Consider the following 16,077-nt stretch of genomic DNA (forward strand, 5'->3'; position numbering starts at 1 on the left):
GTACCGAGACTAGGGAGGGGGCGGATGATTAACGATTCTGTCCCTATTGGGAAGTAACTCGAACGGAGCTGAATCGGCTGAAGTGGACTTAACCACGTTCGGCACGGCGACTCGCTCACCTGAGCTCGCTCGGCGGTGCCTGTCGTGGCTCAAGTTTGCTTCAGAATGAACATCATTGTAACAGCTTTTTGCCTTACTAGCCTACTTCCTAATTAGGGGGTGTAGTCTGTTCTCACTAAGCGGGCCAAGTGGTCTTCCTTGCTGGGGGGCGAGTGTTCCGACCCAAATGGGGCGAGTGGTCCCTTGCTAGGGGCGAGTGTTCCGACCCAAACGTGGAGAGTGTTCTGCCGCTGGGGGGCGAGTGGTCCGCAAAAGAAATGGGGGTGAGTGTGTTTTGGGGCAAGCGTTCCGGTTACATAAAGGACAGTCTGTCAGGAAAATCATTAACTTCATGTAGACACACGGCCTGCCCAAATCATCAATGTATCTCCATATTTCAACTTTTTACTTTTTATGTTTTTTCGTAAATCAATGCCCTTTTTTTATAATAGTAAAAAAGGAATGGCTTTTGGAAATAAGGTTTTAAAGGTTTTTAACTGATACAAAATGATGATACAGGAACATGTATGTGTAGTATCTCTGCTTTGTCACAAGATGGGGCACTTTCCCAACATTCCATGTGGTCTCAGTAGTATGTCAGATGAAACATATCAGTGGTTGGGTCAAGGGGGGTCCTCAGCTAAATGTGTTTCATTGACTGCCAGAATTATTTCAGATTTTTTGCAGTTTATTGCCAGGGGTTTTTACATTGAACAAAAAAAAGTACTCAGGAGCCGAAATACAAAATGTTTAAGTTTTAAGTTAACAAGGAAGTGGATAGGAGTCTAAATCTTTGAAAAATCATATCTCCTTGGTCTTTGGGTCAAATTATTATTTTTTTTACTAAAAACGAGTTAACTCGATCTTGGCAATCAAGTGATGGATTCTAAAAACGACTTAACTCGATCTTGGCAATCAATATAGTATCAAAAGCACTTTTAACCACCATAACCCTAAATGTTTTACATTTGAAAACAGCAGATCTGCAAGCTCACAATGCGTCACATTGTGGCGCGTTGTGAGCTTGCAGATCTGCTGTTTTCAAAATATCTTGGGGAAAAAAGTGAAAATGGATAATATTTTTTTTTACATTTTAACAAGATAATCTTGTATGGGGGTCCCTGGAACAAAATATGTTCAGATGGGGGTCGGTGGCTAAATGCCTATTAATTAATTAATTTAGTAGGCACTTAATAGTATTCTGAAATAGCTTTCTGTGTAGTTTGTTCCCAGACATTTTGATACGGCATTATATGTGGTTTCTAATTGCAGCAACTTGGGTGAGATTGGGTGTACAGAGAATAAAGGAGGGGACCAAGTAAAGACATTTGGGGGACCCTGCCTGGGCAACTAAGTATAAGTGAATATTAATTAAGTGAATATTATTTAGTGATGTGCTTTTATTTGATATAGACTTCTTTTTGCAGTGTCACAATTGCCCCATCACGGGGCAATTGTAACACTCTGACTTATTGCATTAAAAGTAATATTTTAGTCTCGTCCTTACTAGTGAAATCTTATACATTATTAATTAGGGCACATATAAATGTTTCTTATATAAAAATATGATTAGTATATTTCAATGAAAATGTAAATTGCGTTACTTTTGACCCCAGTCTCCCTACAAACAAAGTCCAATCAATATTCAGTTCTTTTGAAGTGCCGCACATTAATGCTGCAACAAGAACGTAGGCTACCAGTTAAATAGTCTCTCCTGGATCTTTGTAGCCCAGTTTCCTTTGAATCCCATCACTCTGTCTGTATTTTCTAGTTGCTTTGTCTGTCGTCTGTTTCTCTGTCTGCTACCTGGTAGCAGACAGAGAACAGTGTGCTCCCTTCACCATATGCCCTTCACTCTGTGCCCACAGTGGGCCCCACACTGTGCTTCCTATATGCATGTCAATCAATAAAATGCCCGCCACCCAGTGTCTAGACATAATATAGCAAATTAACCAAAATAACATGCCAACATCAAAACATAAAGAATAGCTCCAACACTTGTATTCCACTAAAATTCAGAATAATAGCCCAATCACAATTTTAAAAACAGTACCTCCAATAAACAACAGAATACAATGTTCTCCCTACTGAAAAAAGCACCTTATATGGTTGCTGGTTTAGCTGGTTTACCAGGCTGGTCAAACTGGCCAGGGTGGTTTTGCTGGTTTGTCAGTATAGTTGGTCAGCTGGTCACCCAGTCAGGCTATGCTGGATTCTGCTGGTCAATGGGCATATCGGTCAGATCAGCGGTTCTGTTCTGGACAACTGACTATCCGACCGACTCGATGCCGGGCACCACACTGCCTCATTGGGCACCGGCCTAGTTGGGAACAATGCAAGTCTGGAACTTTGCAAGTTGGAAATGCATGCCCCAGCCACCCAGTCATGTATCCGTTGTACCCGTCTGTCTGTCTATCTGTCTGTCTGTCTGTCTGTCTGTCTGTCTGTCTATGTCCCTTTTATGTCCATATATGGATATTTCTGTATCTGTCTCTTTTAAGCCTATATATGGGCACAGACCTATGTGTCGTGCATGCCCAAATATGGAGTCCAGGCCAGTCTATGATGACATATTGATTGGGAACCACTGATCTACTGTATGACGTTATGACATATGACTCCATATTTAGGCTGAAACCTCTGACATTATATTGATGATGATGCCCAAATATGGAGAGGCATTGTGTTTCTTCAATTTCTTATTAATCCAAACTGTGCTGCAGCATAAGCACAATGTGATGCGGAGTGCCATTCGCCTGTCACTAACTGTCACTAACTCACAATGCCAGAGCTTCATTTGAGCATGGCTAGGAAGGCTGTATTGTGGTTTGAGCACGGCTGCAGAGCCTATTTAGATCAATCAAAATACTTGGCCGGAACAACTCTGCCAAAACTGCCAAATAAGGAGACACCTGCACAAATTGGCGTTGTTAGGCAACGGCTTGTGTTGTGTATGTGACTTAAGATCTCGACCGCTTCTACTAAGACTCATAGACACATACAGCCATTTGAGTCCTACAACAAAATAGACTTCCTGGCTGTGTGGGGAAGATGGCAACACTTATCCTCCCTGGTGACTCGATCAAAAACTGGGAAACATCAGGAAGGCATGACTTTGTCCAGCTGTGCAAGGGTCTCACAGAGAAGACTAATTATGACAGTACTAATCTCACAGAGAAACAAAGTCATGACAGTACTATCCAAGACATACAATCTGCCTTGTATGAACTCTGCTGGCAAGTTGTACAGGGGAACCTGAAGTTGGATCTTGCTGTCAGTGTCCTTGGTGACGTGAAGGAATTCAGAGATGACATGCCATCCATTTTAGTAGATGTTTTCTGTATACTTGATATAGAAACGAGTGCACTGGAAGAAAGAAACAAACGTGATCATTACACACAGTTGGTGGGAGCATGTTTGTTTTTTGTGCCAGAGTCTATTCTGAAAGAGAGGTTGGATCCAGAAATGCTAGAGTCTCTTGGACTTGTAAAGCAAGCCCATCAGTTCAACCAGAAGCTTGTAAAAATCAAGACAAAACTCTTCTACAAGCAACAGAAGTTTAACATGCTGAGGGAAGAGAATGAAGGCTATGCCAAGCTTATCACTGAGCTGGGTCAAGACCTATCTAATATCACCAGCCACGTTGTCCTCGAAAGCATCAAATCCCTCATAGGTTGTTTCAATTTGGACCCCAATCGTGTTTTGGATATCATCCTGGAGGTCTATAAGGATCGGACGGACCAAGATGAGTTCTTCTTGTCCCTTATCAAGTCTTATATGTGTGAGCCCGTCAGCCTTTGCCACATCCTGGGCTTCAAGTTCAAATTCTACCAGGGGCCCAATGAGGAAACACCTAAATCACTTCATCACATTGCTGCTGCCCTGCTTCACCACAACCTGATAGAGCTGGAAGACCTATATGCGCATCTCATGCCACTGGATACCACCATTGTAGAGGAACACAAACGAGAAATTTCAGAGGCCAAACAGTTCGCTCGCAAGCTAGCTAACCATGTACCTTCTGAGAAGAGTGACGACAAGGAGAAAGAGAAGGAGAAGGAGAAGGAGAAAGAGGAGGAAGAAGAGAACAATAAGCCACCTGATAACCAGAAGCTCGGTTTGTTGGAAGCACTGCTCACAATTGGAAACTGGTGCGATTCCCAGACTATCATGGACCAGATGCCCTCCTTTTATGCCACTTCTCATAAGGCTATTGCCCAGGCTCTCTGCCAGCTGGTGCACCTGACTGTGGAGCCAGTTTACTTTACTGTGGAGCCAGTGTCCCGAAGAGATGGGGTACCCAAAGGGGCGAAGGGATGTAAGCTGTGTCCGCTGAGAAACGAGAGCGTCCCTCTGCCAGCAGAGAGCTTTGAGGACCTGCGGAGGGACACGTTCAGCATGCTGGGATACCTGGGCCCCCACCTTTTCCATGACCCTGACCTCTTTGCCAAGATAGTGCGTCTGGGCAAGGGCTTCATGAAAGAGTACCAAAGTGATGCCAGAGCTGACAAAGACAAAATGGAGATATTGCTTAGTTGCTTCCTAAGCATTGCAGACCAGGTGCTGCTGCCATCTCTGTCTCTGATGGACTGCAATACTGGTATGTCTGAAGAACTTTGGGTGCTGTTCAAACGCTTCCCCTACCAGCACAGGTACCGCTTATATGGGCAGTGGAAGAATGAGACATACTCCTGTCACCCACTGTTGGTCAAGGTCAAAGTTCAGACTTTGGACAGGGCCAGATACATTATGAAGAGATTGACCAAAGATAGTGTGAAACCATCGGGAAAGCAAATTGGCAAACTGAGCCATAGCAACCCCACCATCCTTTTTGACTACATCCTGTCTCAGATCCAATGGTTCGACAACCTCATTGGTCCTGTGGTGGACTCCCTGAAATACCTCACATCGCTCAACTATGACATTTTGGCCTATTGCATCATCGAGGCTGTGGCCAACCAAGAGAAGGAGAAAATGAAGCACAATGATACTTGCATCTCTTCTTGGCTTCAGAACCTGGCAAGTATGTGTGGAGCCGTATTCAGTAGATACACCATCGAATTGGCCGGGCTTCTTCAGTACGTGACCAATCAGCTGAAAGCAGGGAAGAGCTTTGATCTGATCATCCTGAAGGAGGTTGTGCAGAAAATGGCCGGGATTGAGATCGATGATGAGATTACATCAGCGCAGTTGGAGGCAATGACTGGAGGAGAGCAACTCAAAGCTGAGGGTGGCTACTTTGACCAGATTAGGAACACTAAGAAGTCATCTCAGCGTCTTAAGGATGTCCTGTTGGACCATGAACTGGCCTTGCCGCTGTGCCTCCTAATGGCTAAGCAACGTAATGGGGTGGTTTTCAAAGAAGGAGTAGAGAAACACCCCAAACTTGTGGGCAAGCTCTATGACCAGTGTCACAACACACTGGTGCAGTTTTGTGGATTCCTGGCATCCAACTTGAGCACAGAGGATTACATCACACTTGTACCCTGCATTGACATCCTGTGTAACCAGTTCCACACTCCGCACGAGGCCGCCTTCTTCCTGTCTCGGCCCATGTATGCCCACCAGATTCAGTCCAAATATGATGAGCTGCAGAAAGAAGAACACGATGGGCAGCAGCAGATGGTCCACAAGTACGTGGCAGCATGCGAACAGGTGATGGCGCCAGTGCATGGGGCAGTTGTGTCCCTCTATCCGCCCGGTGTCTGGGATGACCTCCGCCCACAGTTTTACGCCACCTTCTGGACCCTGACCATGTATGACCTGGCCGTGCCCCATGCCGCTTATGAGCGCGAGGTCAACAAGTTCAAGGCGCAGATGAAGTCCATCGAGGAGAATTCAGAGATACCCATGCAAAAGAAGAAGAAGGAGAAGGAACATTACACAGCCCTGCAGGACAAGCTGCAGGAGGAGGAGAAGAAGCAAATGGAGCATGTCCAGAGGGTCCTGCACCGACTCAAACAGGAGAAAGACAACTGGCTGTTGGCTAAGTCCACAAAAAACGAGACCATCACCAAGTTCCTGCAGCTCTGCATCTTCCCACGTTGCATCTTCTCTGCCATCGATGCTGTGTACTGTGCTCGCTTTGTGGAGCTTGTGCACCAACAGAAGACACCCAATTTCTGCACTCTCCAGTGTTACGACAGGGTCTTTTCTGTGATCATTTACACGGTCGCCAGCTGTACAGAGAACGAGTCGCAGTGCTATGGACGCTTCCTCTGCTGCATGCTGGAGACAGTGACACGCTGGCGCAACGATTGCGCCCTCTACGAGAAAGAGTGCAGCAATTACCCGGGATTCATGACTATCTTCAGAGCCACGGGCTCCAACGGAGAGAACAAAGCTGACCAGCTGGACTACGAGAACTTCAGGCACGTGGTGCATAAGTGGCATTACATGCTGACTGAAGCTTCAGTCCACTGCCTGGAGACTGGGGAGTACATCCACATGCGGAACATTCTGATTGTTCTCACTAAGCTCTTGCCCTTCTACCCCAAGGTGCTAAACCTCGGCCAGGCACTGGAGTGCCGCATCCACAAGATCTGTCTGGAGGAGAAGGAGAAGAGGCCCGACCTCTATGCCTTGGCCATGGGTTATTCAGGTAAGTTGAAAAGCCAGCGGGTGCACATGGTCCCAGAGAGTGAGTTTCATCACAAGGAGCAGCCTGTGTGTAGCGCCACTTCTGCCGGCCAACAAAATGGCCCTGGCAGCATGGACAAGCCCCTCAAGTCACCAGAGTCTACTGAGTATGAGAGGGATCACAAACGGCGAAAGCTTGACAGCCACTCCTCACCCTCGCACTCCTTTTCTGCAAAGGACAATGGCAGCAAACCCAAGGATTCTGCATCTAAGCACCACACCAACTACAATTCAGTTGTTCGATCCAACAGCAAGGAGAAGGGAGACAGGAACACTGTAGCTGGGTCCCTCAAGTCCCCAGTTCCCAGCTCAGAGTCTGTTGAGTCTGAGAGGGATTACAAGCGGCGAAGGCTTGACAGTCACTCTTCACCATCACACTCATCATCTGGCAATGAACCAAAGGATTCTGCATTCAAGCACCACACCAACTACAGAGCTGCACAATCCAAGAGCAGAGAGAAGGAAATGGACAAGAAAGAATATGAGAACACACGACAAGGCCGATCCAGGGATCGGAACGAGAGGAAAAGATTCCACATTGTCAGTGACCGGGATTCAGTGACCCAAGACCCGAAACGTAGAAAAGGTGAGAATGGCACCAATTCTTCCAAAAGAAGCAAGAGTACCAGTCCTTCCTCAGACTCTGCGCTTTCAGCTGAAAGAGCTAAACCTGAGAGAACCTCCTCTGGAAGTAAAAAAGACTCTCGGTATGATAAAGAGAAGAAATCTGACAAGAAAGACAGGAGGGGCCGTAGTTTTGGGAAAGAAGAGAAGAAACAATGTGTCTCATTCAGGAAACGTCCATACCATCAGATTTGATACTAAAGCACTCATGGAGTGTTTCCAGGAGCACATTCTTCATTCATGTTCTTAGCCGAGTTTGCTTGTTGGTAAACACAAAGCTCACATCAGAATCAGTGTCAGCTTTATTGTCACATCACAGGTTTACAGGGGTAAAGAAGCAGGTGCATTTTTGGAATTATATTTCCAATTATAAGTCACACCCACATTTACATTAGCATATAGACATGTATGTACATGAGGTAAAAAAAATACCAGTATGAGGTTAACATGTGCACATGTTAACCTCATACTGGTATTTTTTTTTTTTTACATGTGCACATGTTAACCTCATGCTAGTTAGGGGAAGGCACTTATGCCTTACTCTTTATGCAAAATAAATTACAGTAATAATGTTTCAATGTGTTTTAAGTAATGATGCATAATTGGGCAGATAGACATGAGGAAAATTCAAACCAATTGTCATTTGTTTTTTAATTGAATCATTGAGCCACGTACCTCAACGTGCCATTTCTTTCCAGTGTGGCCGCAATTTGACTAAGTGTTTGCAATATCATGTCTTAATTTTGCAGGACAGCAGCAGACTTCTTTTTGTAATCCTTTGTTGCATTCCAGCTTCATATCAAACAATTATTTTAATTTTCTTTTTTTTTTAAACCTCAGCAATGGTGCGTTTGTTGGGATATCTTTCTTTCTTTTTCCTTTATTTATTCAGGGGAGCCCACTGAGAGCAAGCTCTCTTTTTCAGGGACGCCCTAATAACAGCATATAACACATATAAAATACATACATAATGAAGAACAATAACAAACATTTGAATGTTACAATCATCACAGATGCAAATAAACAGTGTTACATGAAACAGGTGCAGTTACTATGAAATGAAATATACCGAGCAATCAAACTATGGTCATGACCCACACTTCATCGCGGATACAAGGAGCCGAAATGAGTTTCTGTCTCAGTTGGAACTGTTACCCTGCTACCCGATTCCGGATATTGAAGAAGGATGGATATACATGTCTTTTCATCTCACCATTGAGCGACTGAGCGAGCGAAGCTGACAAGCGCTGTCAGCTTGTAGATCAGTTGTAGATCAGTTTCCCACAATTAAATGAACATGAACGTCCGATTATTGACATTGGTTTGTATTCACTTACTGTAAGTAAGTGAATACAAACTGTATCTTCAAGTCTGCAAATATTTGTTAATTACCACGTTTAGTTCTGGCTCTGGGGACAGAAAGCAGACCAAGTTAATTTAATTGTATTTGCACATTCCATGCAGGTGCATACTGAAAACTCAATGTGCTTCATATTAAAATAGGGTTATTTGTAATAAAGTCTATCCTCTATTGTTAGGTTTTTGTTGCATTCGTTTGTTTCTATCCTAGAAACATTTAGTAGTTCAAGATATAGCATTTTATTTCATAGAATCTATATTTGAAGGTAAAGTTTGTATTCACATACTTAAAGTATGTGAATACAAACCTTAAAGTCTGCAAAGATGTGTTTGCATACTGAAAACTCAATGTTGCTTCATATTAAAATAAGGTTTTAAGACTATCCTCTATATTGTTAGGTTTTTGTTGCATTAATTAATTAATTAATTAGTTAGTTTATTTCTATCCTAGAAATATTTTGTTTTGCTCTTCAAAACTGTATACCCAGCTGACCAAGGCCAGTGGAAATAAATCAGACAGAAATTCTAACCAATAAACAAGCATCCTCACCATCAACAGGAAATGGCATGACGGAACAAGAAAACAGCACAAGCAGTAACAGTGAAGATGCTCGGGATCATCCATTCCACCTTGACTATCTTCCCCCAGTGCAGCTACAGAAGGGAGAGTAATACCTTAGGATGAACATGAGGGAAACCATACCCCCACTTAATTATCCATCTCCTGTTTAACAACCTTGAAGACTTGTTAAACAGGAGATGGATAATTAAGTCCAAATTCCAGTCCCATCGTGTGTTACTTGGACAATAACCCGGCTGATTCAGAGTTAAACTGATGCTGAAAAAATGTGAGATTTTAAAAAACTAGGTGATTCCTGGGAAGGTTTGTTACTAAGGACGATCATACACCATGGATCCTGCAGGCGTTGCCCCAGTCCAGGCTTTAAAACAAAGGAACCCCACCACTATTGGGGAGGTGAGTTGTTAGGATTCATTCCAAAGTATTATTGAAACTGTATATCCAAAACCTTTCATGCATAGCGAAGTCTCTATGACCTCCCCTCTACAGAGAAGGCTGTGAAAAGGAAAGGACAAAGAAAATTTGACAAAAGAACACAAAACAAAGGGGGACAGTTTCCGTCTGAACTCCAATGGCGTATCGGTCAAGGACTAACTGCCCTTGAAAAAAATGTACATTCAGTCACAAAGGTTTGGGTCTCCTGCCCTGAACTGGGCCACCATATGTGAGAAGTTTAGGGACTAGCCCTACTATTCACCCCATTCATAGCCTACAGACAACAATCCACTCACATAACTTATTGCATGCACCCACAGGTGGGTAGTTGAACTCGTTGACTACCACTTCTCCATCAAATATCAACCTGGTAGGGCTAACTGGGATGCTGATGCCCTTGAATATAGAACAGTGCATGCAAAAGTGCAAATTATTCTGATGCTGTCGTGAGGGGTGGGGGGGGGCTTCGTAACAGACACGATTATGTCAGAGGGTGAGCCTGATGCCGGCGTGTAGGGGTTAGGGTGGGTGTTGTAACAGATGATTGAGTCAGAGAATGATTCTGATACCGTTGTGGGGGCCGTATAGAGAGTGAGGTGGGTGTTGTAACTGATGATTGTGTCAGAGGACGATTGTGATGCTGTCGTGGGGGTCGTGTAGGGAGTGCTGAGGATTTTTGTGTCAAAGGATGATTCTGATTCCTTTGCGTATGGGTGGACGATTGTGTCAGAGGATTATTGTGATGCTGTCGTGTGGTGGGAGGAGGAGGTGGTGGGCGATGGTGGAACTGGAGTTGTCTACTCTTTCCAGCCCCTATATCTTTTTCTAGAAGATGTTGTCCAGCTGTGCCCTGTCGCTCCTCATCCCACTTGTTCTGCAACCTGAAGCAAAGATTGTCTTCGATTCTCAGGTCATCCTGGGTCGTGTGTTTTAGATGGTACTCGGGCTTCCCCACCACACCTACTCTGTGGAAAACGTTCACCAGGCGATCCCGCTTATGACGCCACCAACTTTTGCCGAGGTGGTACTGGAGTTGTTGTCTGGTGTGTTCAGCACCCATTTTATGGCCTGTAACGAGGTGTCCAACAAGCTCCTGCCGCTCCTTCTCACGTCGATCCTTTTCCAATTTCTTCTGCAACACGAGGCAAAGATCTTCTTTTGTTCTCAGTTCGTTCTCGGTGCGTTTCAGGTAATAATTGAGTTCTCTGTTCCTCTCAGCCCCTATCTCCCTTTCTTGAGACAGTTGTCCAAGTAGCGCCTGTCGCTCCTCCTCCCAATTGTTCTGCAATATGAAGCAAAGATTCTCTTTGGTTCTCAGTTCTTCCTGGGTGTATTTCAGGTGGTACTGGAGTTGTCTAATCTTCTCAGCCCCTACCTCCTTCTCTTGAACTAGTTGTCCAACTAGATCCTTTCGCTCCTCGTACCATTTCTTCTGCAACATGAAGCAAAGATTCTCTTTGCTTCTCAGTTGCTCCTGGGTGTGTTTCAATTGGAAAGAGAGTTGTTTAATCTTATCACCCTCTCCCCGATTTAGTTGAGCCAGTTGTCCAACTAGCTCCTGTCGCTCCATGTCCCATTTTGTCTCCAACATCAAGCACAGATTCTCTTTTGTTCTCAGTTCATCCTGGGCACGTTTCAGGTGGTACTGGAGTTCTCGAATCTTTTCAGCCCCCGTGTCCTTTTCCTGAACCAGTTGTCCAACTAGGTCCTGCCGCTCCACGTACCATTTCTTCTGCAACAGGAAGCGAAGATTCTCCTTGGCTCTCAATTCGTTCTGGGCGTGTTTGAGGTAGTACTGGAGTTGTCTCTCTCTCTTGGGATTTTCTCTCTTTTCACCCCGTGAATTATTTTCTTGAACAGGTCGTCCAACTGACTCTCGTTGCTCTCTCACTGGATTCTCTCCGCTTTCAACCCATGCATTTTCATGAACCAGTTGTCCAACTGACTCCTGTTGCTCTCTCTCGGGATTCTCTATCTTTTCAGCCCATGAATTATTTTCATAAACCAGTTGTCCAACTGACTGCTGTTGCTGCTCTCTCTCGGGACTCTCTCTGTCTTCAGCCCATGAACTATATTCTTGAACCAGTTGTCCAACTGACTCCTGTTGCTGCTCTCTCTCAGGATTCTCTCCGTCTTCTACCCATGAATATTCTTGAACCAGTTGTCCAACTGACTGCTGTTGCTGCTCTCTCTCTGGATTCTCTCTATCTTCAGCCAATGAACGATCTACTTGAGCCAGCTGTCCAACTGACTCCTGTTGCTCCTCATCACTTTTCATCTCCATCTTAATAGACTGGAGGGAGTCCATTAATTCTAATAAGCAGAAAGCCAAATCTATCAGCCAGAAAGCCAGGTCATTTGACTCTGCGTTCTGCTTCACAGACTTTATAGGCTGACCAGAGCTCTGATCTGACGTCACGCAGAGCACACACCATTGCCCAGATGTACTGTGAAAATGTTGGCCGATGGTTCAAGGCTCCAAAAAGTAACCCGGTCCATCAATGCAGGTTTTTGTATTTTATTTACCTCCAAACGTGCAGGATTATTCACTGTGCAGGCCCCAAACTTAAACTAGAAAAACAGGTCTCCGCCAGGTCAGGTAGGTTATTGTGGCCTCCTGGTGGTGCTATAATAGGCCAATGTGAAAAGGGTGCCATTTCTTCTTAGGCCTTTCAATCGGACTGCATTCACGATTTGAGGCATTTTGTTCCAAAAATGTGTTTTGCTAAATTAGACCTGCTAGTGGCGCTATAACAGGACAATGTGAAAAGGGTGCCATTTCTTCCTCGGCCTAGTGGGAAGGTATGCGCAAAATTTCACGGAAATCGCATGCTGCGTTGATGATGATTCAAATTCATTTTGTTCAAAATGAACCAATCCTGCAAACTTTAGAAGCCAATCTTAGCCAATCAGGATAGAATATGGAAAATCGGACAGATCCGTGTTGATCACATTACTATAGAGATACTGTGTACTGATTTGCGTGAGGTTTGGACAAAATCTGTAGGAGTTATATCCAAAAATGTGTTTTGCACAAATCGGTTTTGCAAAACATACTCTCGCCATGCCTTTCGGCCTGGCGGAGACAATAACACTGGCCAAAATAAAGCTCCGAACAGCTAAGAAAACAACAAACCAAGAACTTAAAGGTTTCATGACGTTCAGTTTTACCACACGTTAAAAGTCTTTGTCATGGTCCTTCAAACGTGTATAGAAAGTTTTAACAAAAAAATCCACTCCATTGATCCATGGCAGGTGTTTTTCTCTCACATTTCTAAAGCCTTTTCAACTGCAATGAAAAAATAAATCTTTGCCTGCGGGTGTCGCTAGTGAGGGATTTTGCCTGTCAATCATCGCCTCAGCTCCGCCCCCCCCAAAGGAAAGGATAGGGGAGGGGAGGGGCAAGGAGGAGAGTGGGCGGGATTAATCGGCTGTGACCTCACTGTCGAAGGGCCAAGCTCAGATTACTTTTCAGCCTAATTATTCAGAAAACCCCAGATCACAGAAAATCCACTGAATGTTCAAAGTTCAGATTTTTTGGGTGTAATTGAGGTCATAAAACCCCCCAAAAAACATTAAAAAAAAAAAAAAGTGAAAATGAATGTCATAGAACCTTTAAGATACTGTGACAGGCTAAAACCTTCCACGAAGGCCCTGGCAGGCTGGCAGCTCTCCCCTGGATTTTATCGCTGGCTAGCCTCAAGCCAATCTGCCTTCACCTATCCTGTAGCATGCTGTAACCCATTGAGACCTGTTGCTACCTATACGTTGTTATACCTTTCAATCCGGATGCCACCTCTTTGTCTCATTAGTTGTTGCTATAATATAGTAACATCATTTTTTATTTTATTTTTAGTAAGAATTTGAACGTTTTCAGAAAACTATGGTTAGGTTTTAGAAGGCGTTTTTAGAATCGGCCTCAGGTCTAAATGAGACAATCCATCACATAATTAGTAATTGGTTACTCTGTTTACTCAAACACCTAACTAATGCCCATGAGTTATCTTACGCAATTACATAATACAGGAATTTACAAACAAGTTCAACAATGTTTCCCAAGCGCCAATTCATTCAAAGATTATTATAATAAGACAAAACATGAACAAACACACCTCCTCCTCTACAGTGCTTTGCACCTTCCCAATCAACAGGGTTGCCAGCACTGCAGAGTGTCAATAGATAAACCTGTTTAAAATTGCAGTCTTTTGCTACAAATGTCAGATATACACATGTAAAGGAAACATGCAACAAAACACTACTAACACATGATTGCTATTGGAAGCAGCTGTGTAGTGTGCTCATGCAAAGTTCCTCATTACCGTGACATGGACGGCCACTCAGCAAAATACCAAAAGTCCAAGGGCCGCAAGCTAAAAATGTCGGTCCTATTTTGGATTTTTTGATTTTGTAACACACTACTACACATTGTTATTGTTATAAGAAAATGTACATTTTGATATCATATTCTTTTCACTGTACCTGTTTATTTTGTGTGTATGTCCAGTGGCGTCAGTTCAGCAAAAGCTAAGGTATGGCAAGGTTAGGGTTGCCAACTCCCAGAGATTGAAATAAGGGACACATATCCTGGGCGTGCGGCACCGAGTACCGGAGGACGTGCCCAGTGTGAAGTCGGTTGGATTGGCAGTTATTAGAAGTATTTATTTTGTACCGGTAAGAAAGTAGTAGTAGTCGGCAAGAAAACTATCAAGTATTTAGTAAAAAGATAAATATAGTCAAATGACAAATGGTACGGAATATGTGTTTGTTTGTATGTTGTATACTTCCAGATATTTGCTATGTTTCCCTTTTTTGGTGTAACATAGGGTTAAAAATGAATTATTTCATTATTTCAGTCTGGTACTTGGCAGAATCTTAAAATACACACTTCAAGGATTAAGAAAAACCAGGTGTCGAAAAAAAAATCACCTTATGCGCATGGACCCCACTTTCCATCTAGACTAACTGTATAGGAGGATTCTCTACTCTACTAATGTAGGCTGTAGTCAGGGCTGCCAATCCTCCTGGTCCCTGCAGGAGTCTCCTGGATTTCGACCACATCTCCTTCTGGACTCCTGGATTGTCATTTTCACCAGAACACAGGAAATTCTATTTTCTGATGGAGATGGAAATCTATGTTAAAAATAATTCGGGGTGAGGAGTGGACCCCCAAACCCCCCGCTTGGGGGGTGTGGTCAGTGTATGCAATCATACAGACATATTCACTTTTAAGTAATAAGGTGAGGCTACAGTTCATTGACTATCAAATGATGGTAACATTGTACCTCTAAGAGAAACTCTAGGGGGTTTGAACTTCAGTGATTTTTAATATTATCCTCTATAAACACATTCTAGAGCGTTGGACTCTGCAAAATGTTGACTAATTACTTGACAAATTACCCCCGGCCATACCCCCCAAAATCTCCAGGATTCTGACAGTCCAATGTTGGCAGCCCTGCCATATATGGAGATTTCTGATAAATCAATATGATGTCATAGTACTGACGTGATAGACTGGCCTTCGAGTACTATGATAATGGATCTGCACTAAGTACTCTGACAGTGCCCATACTGTATATGGAGATCCCTGATGTCATCAATATGACATCATAGTTCTGACGTCAAAGACTGGCCTTCAAGTAGCCTACTTTGATATCATAGTCAGTATCATGGTCAGTTTCATGTCAGTATCATCATGGTCAGTATCATGGTCAGTAGCATAGTTAACATCTTATTAATATCTTCTGATGCATATGTGTGCGGTGAACCACAAACCATGGAACACATCTTGAGATGTATCCTGGCCGAGCCGCTGCACTCGCCAAACACTCGTCAAATAAAATGTACAGTTTTTAAATGTTTATTTGTATTTATTCCTAAAGGGTCAAAGTATTTTAAATGGCCCTGATTGATTTGGTCTGTGTGGTGGAAGCCATGTGCTATATAAGGGCTGAGCTTTTCCGATCCTGTCAGTCTGTTGCTGTCTACTGGGGTGCTCAGGAGCTGGAGGTAAAGTTTTGTTTTGTTATTTTAAGTTAAAATCACCATGGTTAAAATGTATTTAGTTATTTAGAACTTTGTTGCCCAAATCACTGGATCATGTTGGATTTACTTTTTAACAACTATATAGCATATGTCCCACAAAATTATAAAGTTACATTAAGCATTAACAATCATCCTTCCATAAATGTATAGGCTCAGGGGGGTCCCTGCTAGGGGCTTGACTGTATTACTATGTATTGGGGAGATAATGAGTTTCATCCTGGCCTGGCATTTACCAAGGCAGAAGGCAGAACTGCCAGTCAAAGCGAAGACTGGCCAATCACAGCGCGTCCTTGCCGGAC

At 43.6% G+C, this 16,077-nt stretch overlaps 1 protein-coding gene across 1 annotated transcript; it reads left to right on the forward strand.

Moving 5' to 3' along the window:
- Positions 1-3,147: 3,147 nt before the first annotated feature.
- On the forward strand, positions 3,148-7,557 carry LOC308078804 (THO complex subunit 2-like; the record flags this gene model as incomplete). The annotated part of the gene is made up of 1 exon (XM_080420153.1): positions 3,148-7,557. The coding sequence occupies exon 1, from the start codon at positions 3,151-3,153 to the stop codon at positions 7,555-7,557; it is 4,407 nt and encodes a 1,468-aa protein (XP_080276279.1). The 5' UTR covers positions 3,148-3,150.
- Positions 7,558-16,077: the final 8,520 nt, after the last annotated feature.

This window comes from Gymnoscopelus braueri (assembly GCF_963280865.1).
Source record: "Gymnoscopelus braueri genome assembly, chromosome: 22".
In the NCBI taxonomy this organism is placed as follows: domain Eukaryota; kingdom Metazoa; phylum Chordata; class Actinopteri; order Myctophiformes; family Myctophidae; genus Gymnoscopelus; species Gymnoscopelus braueri.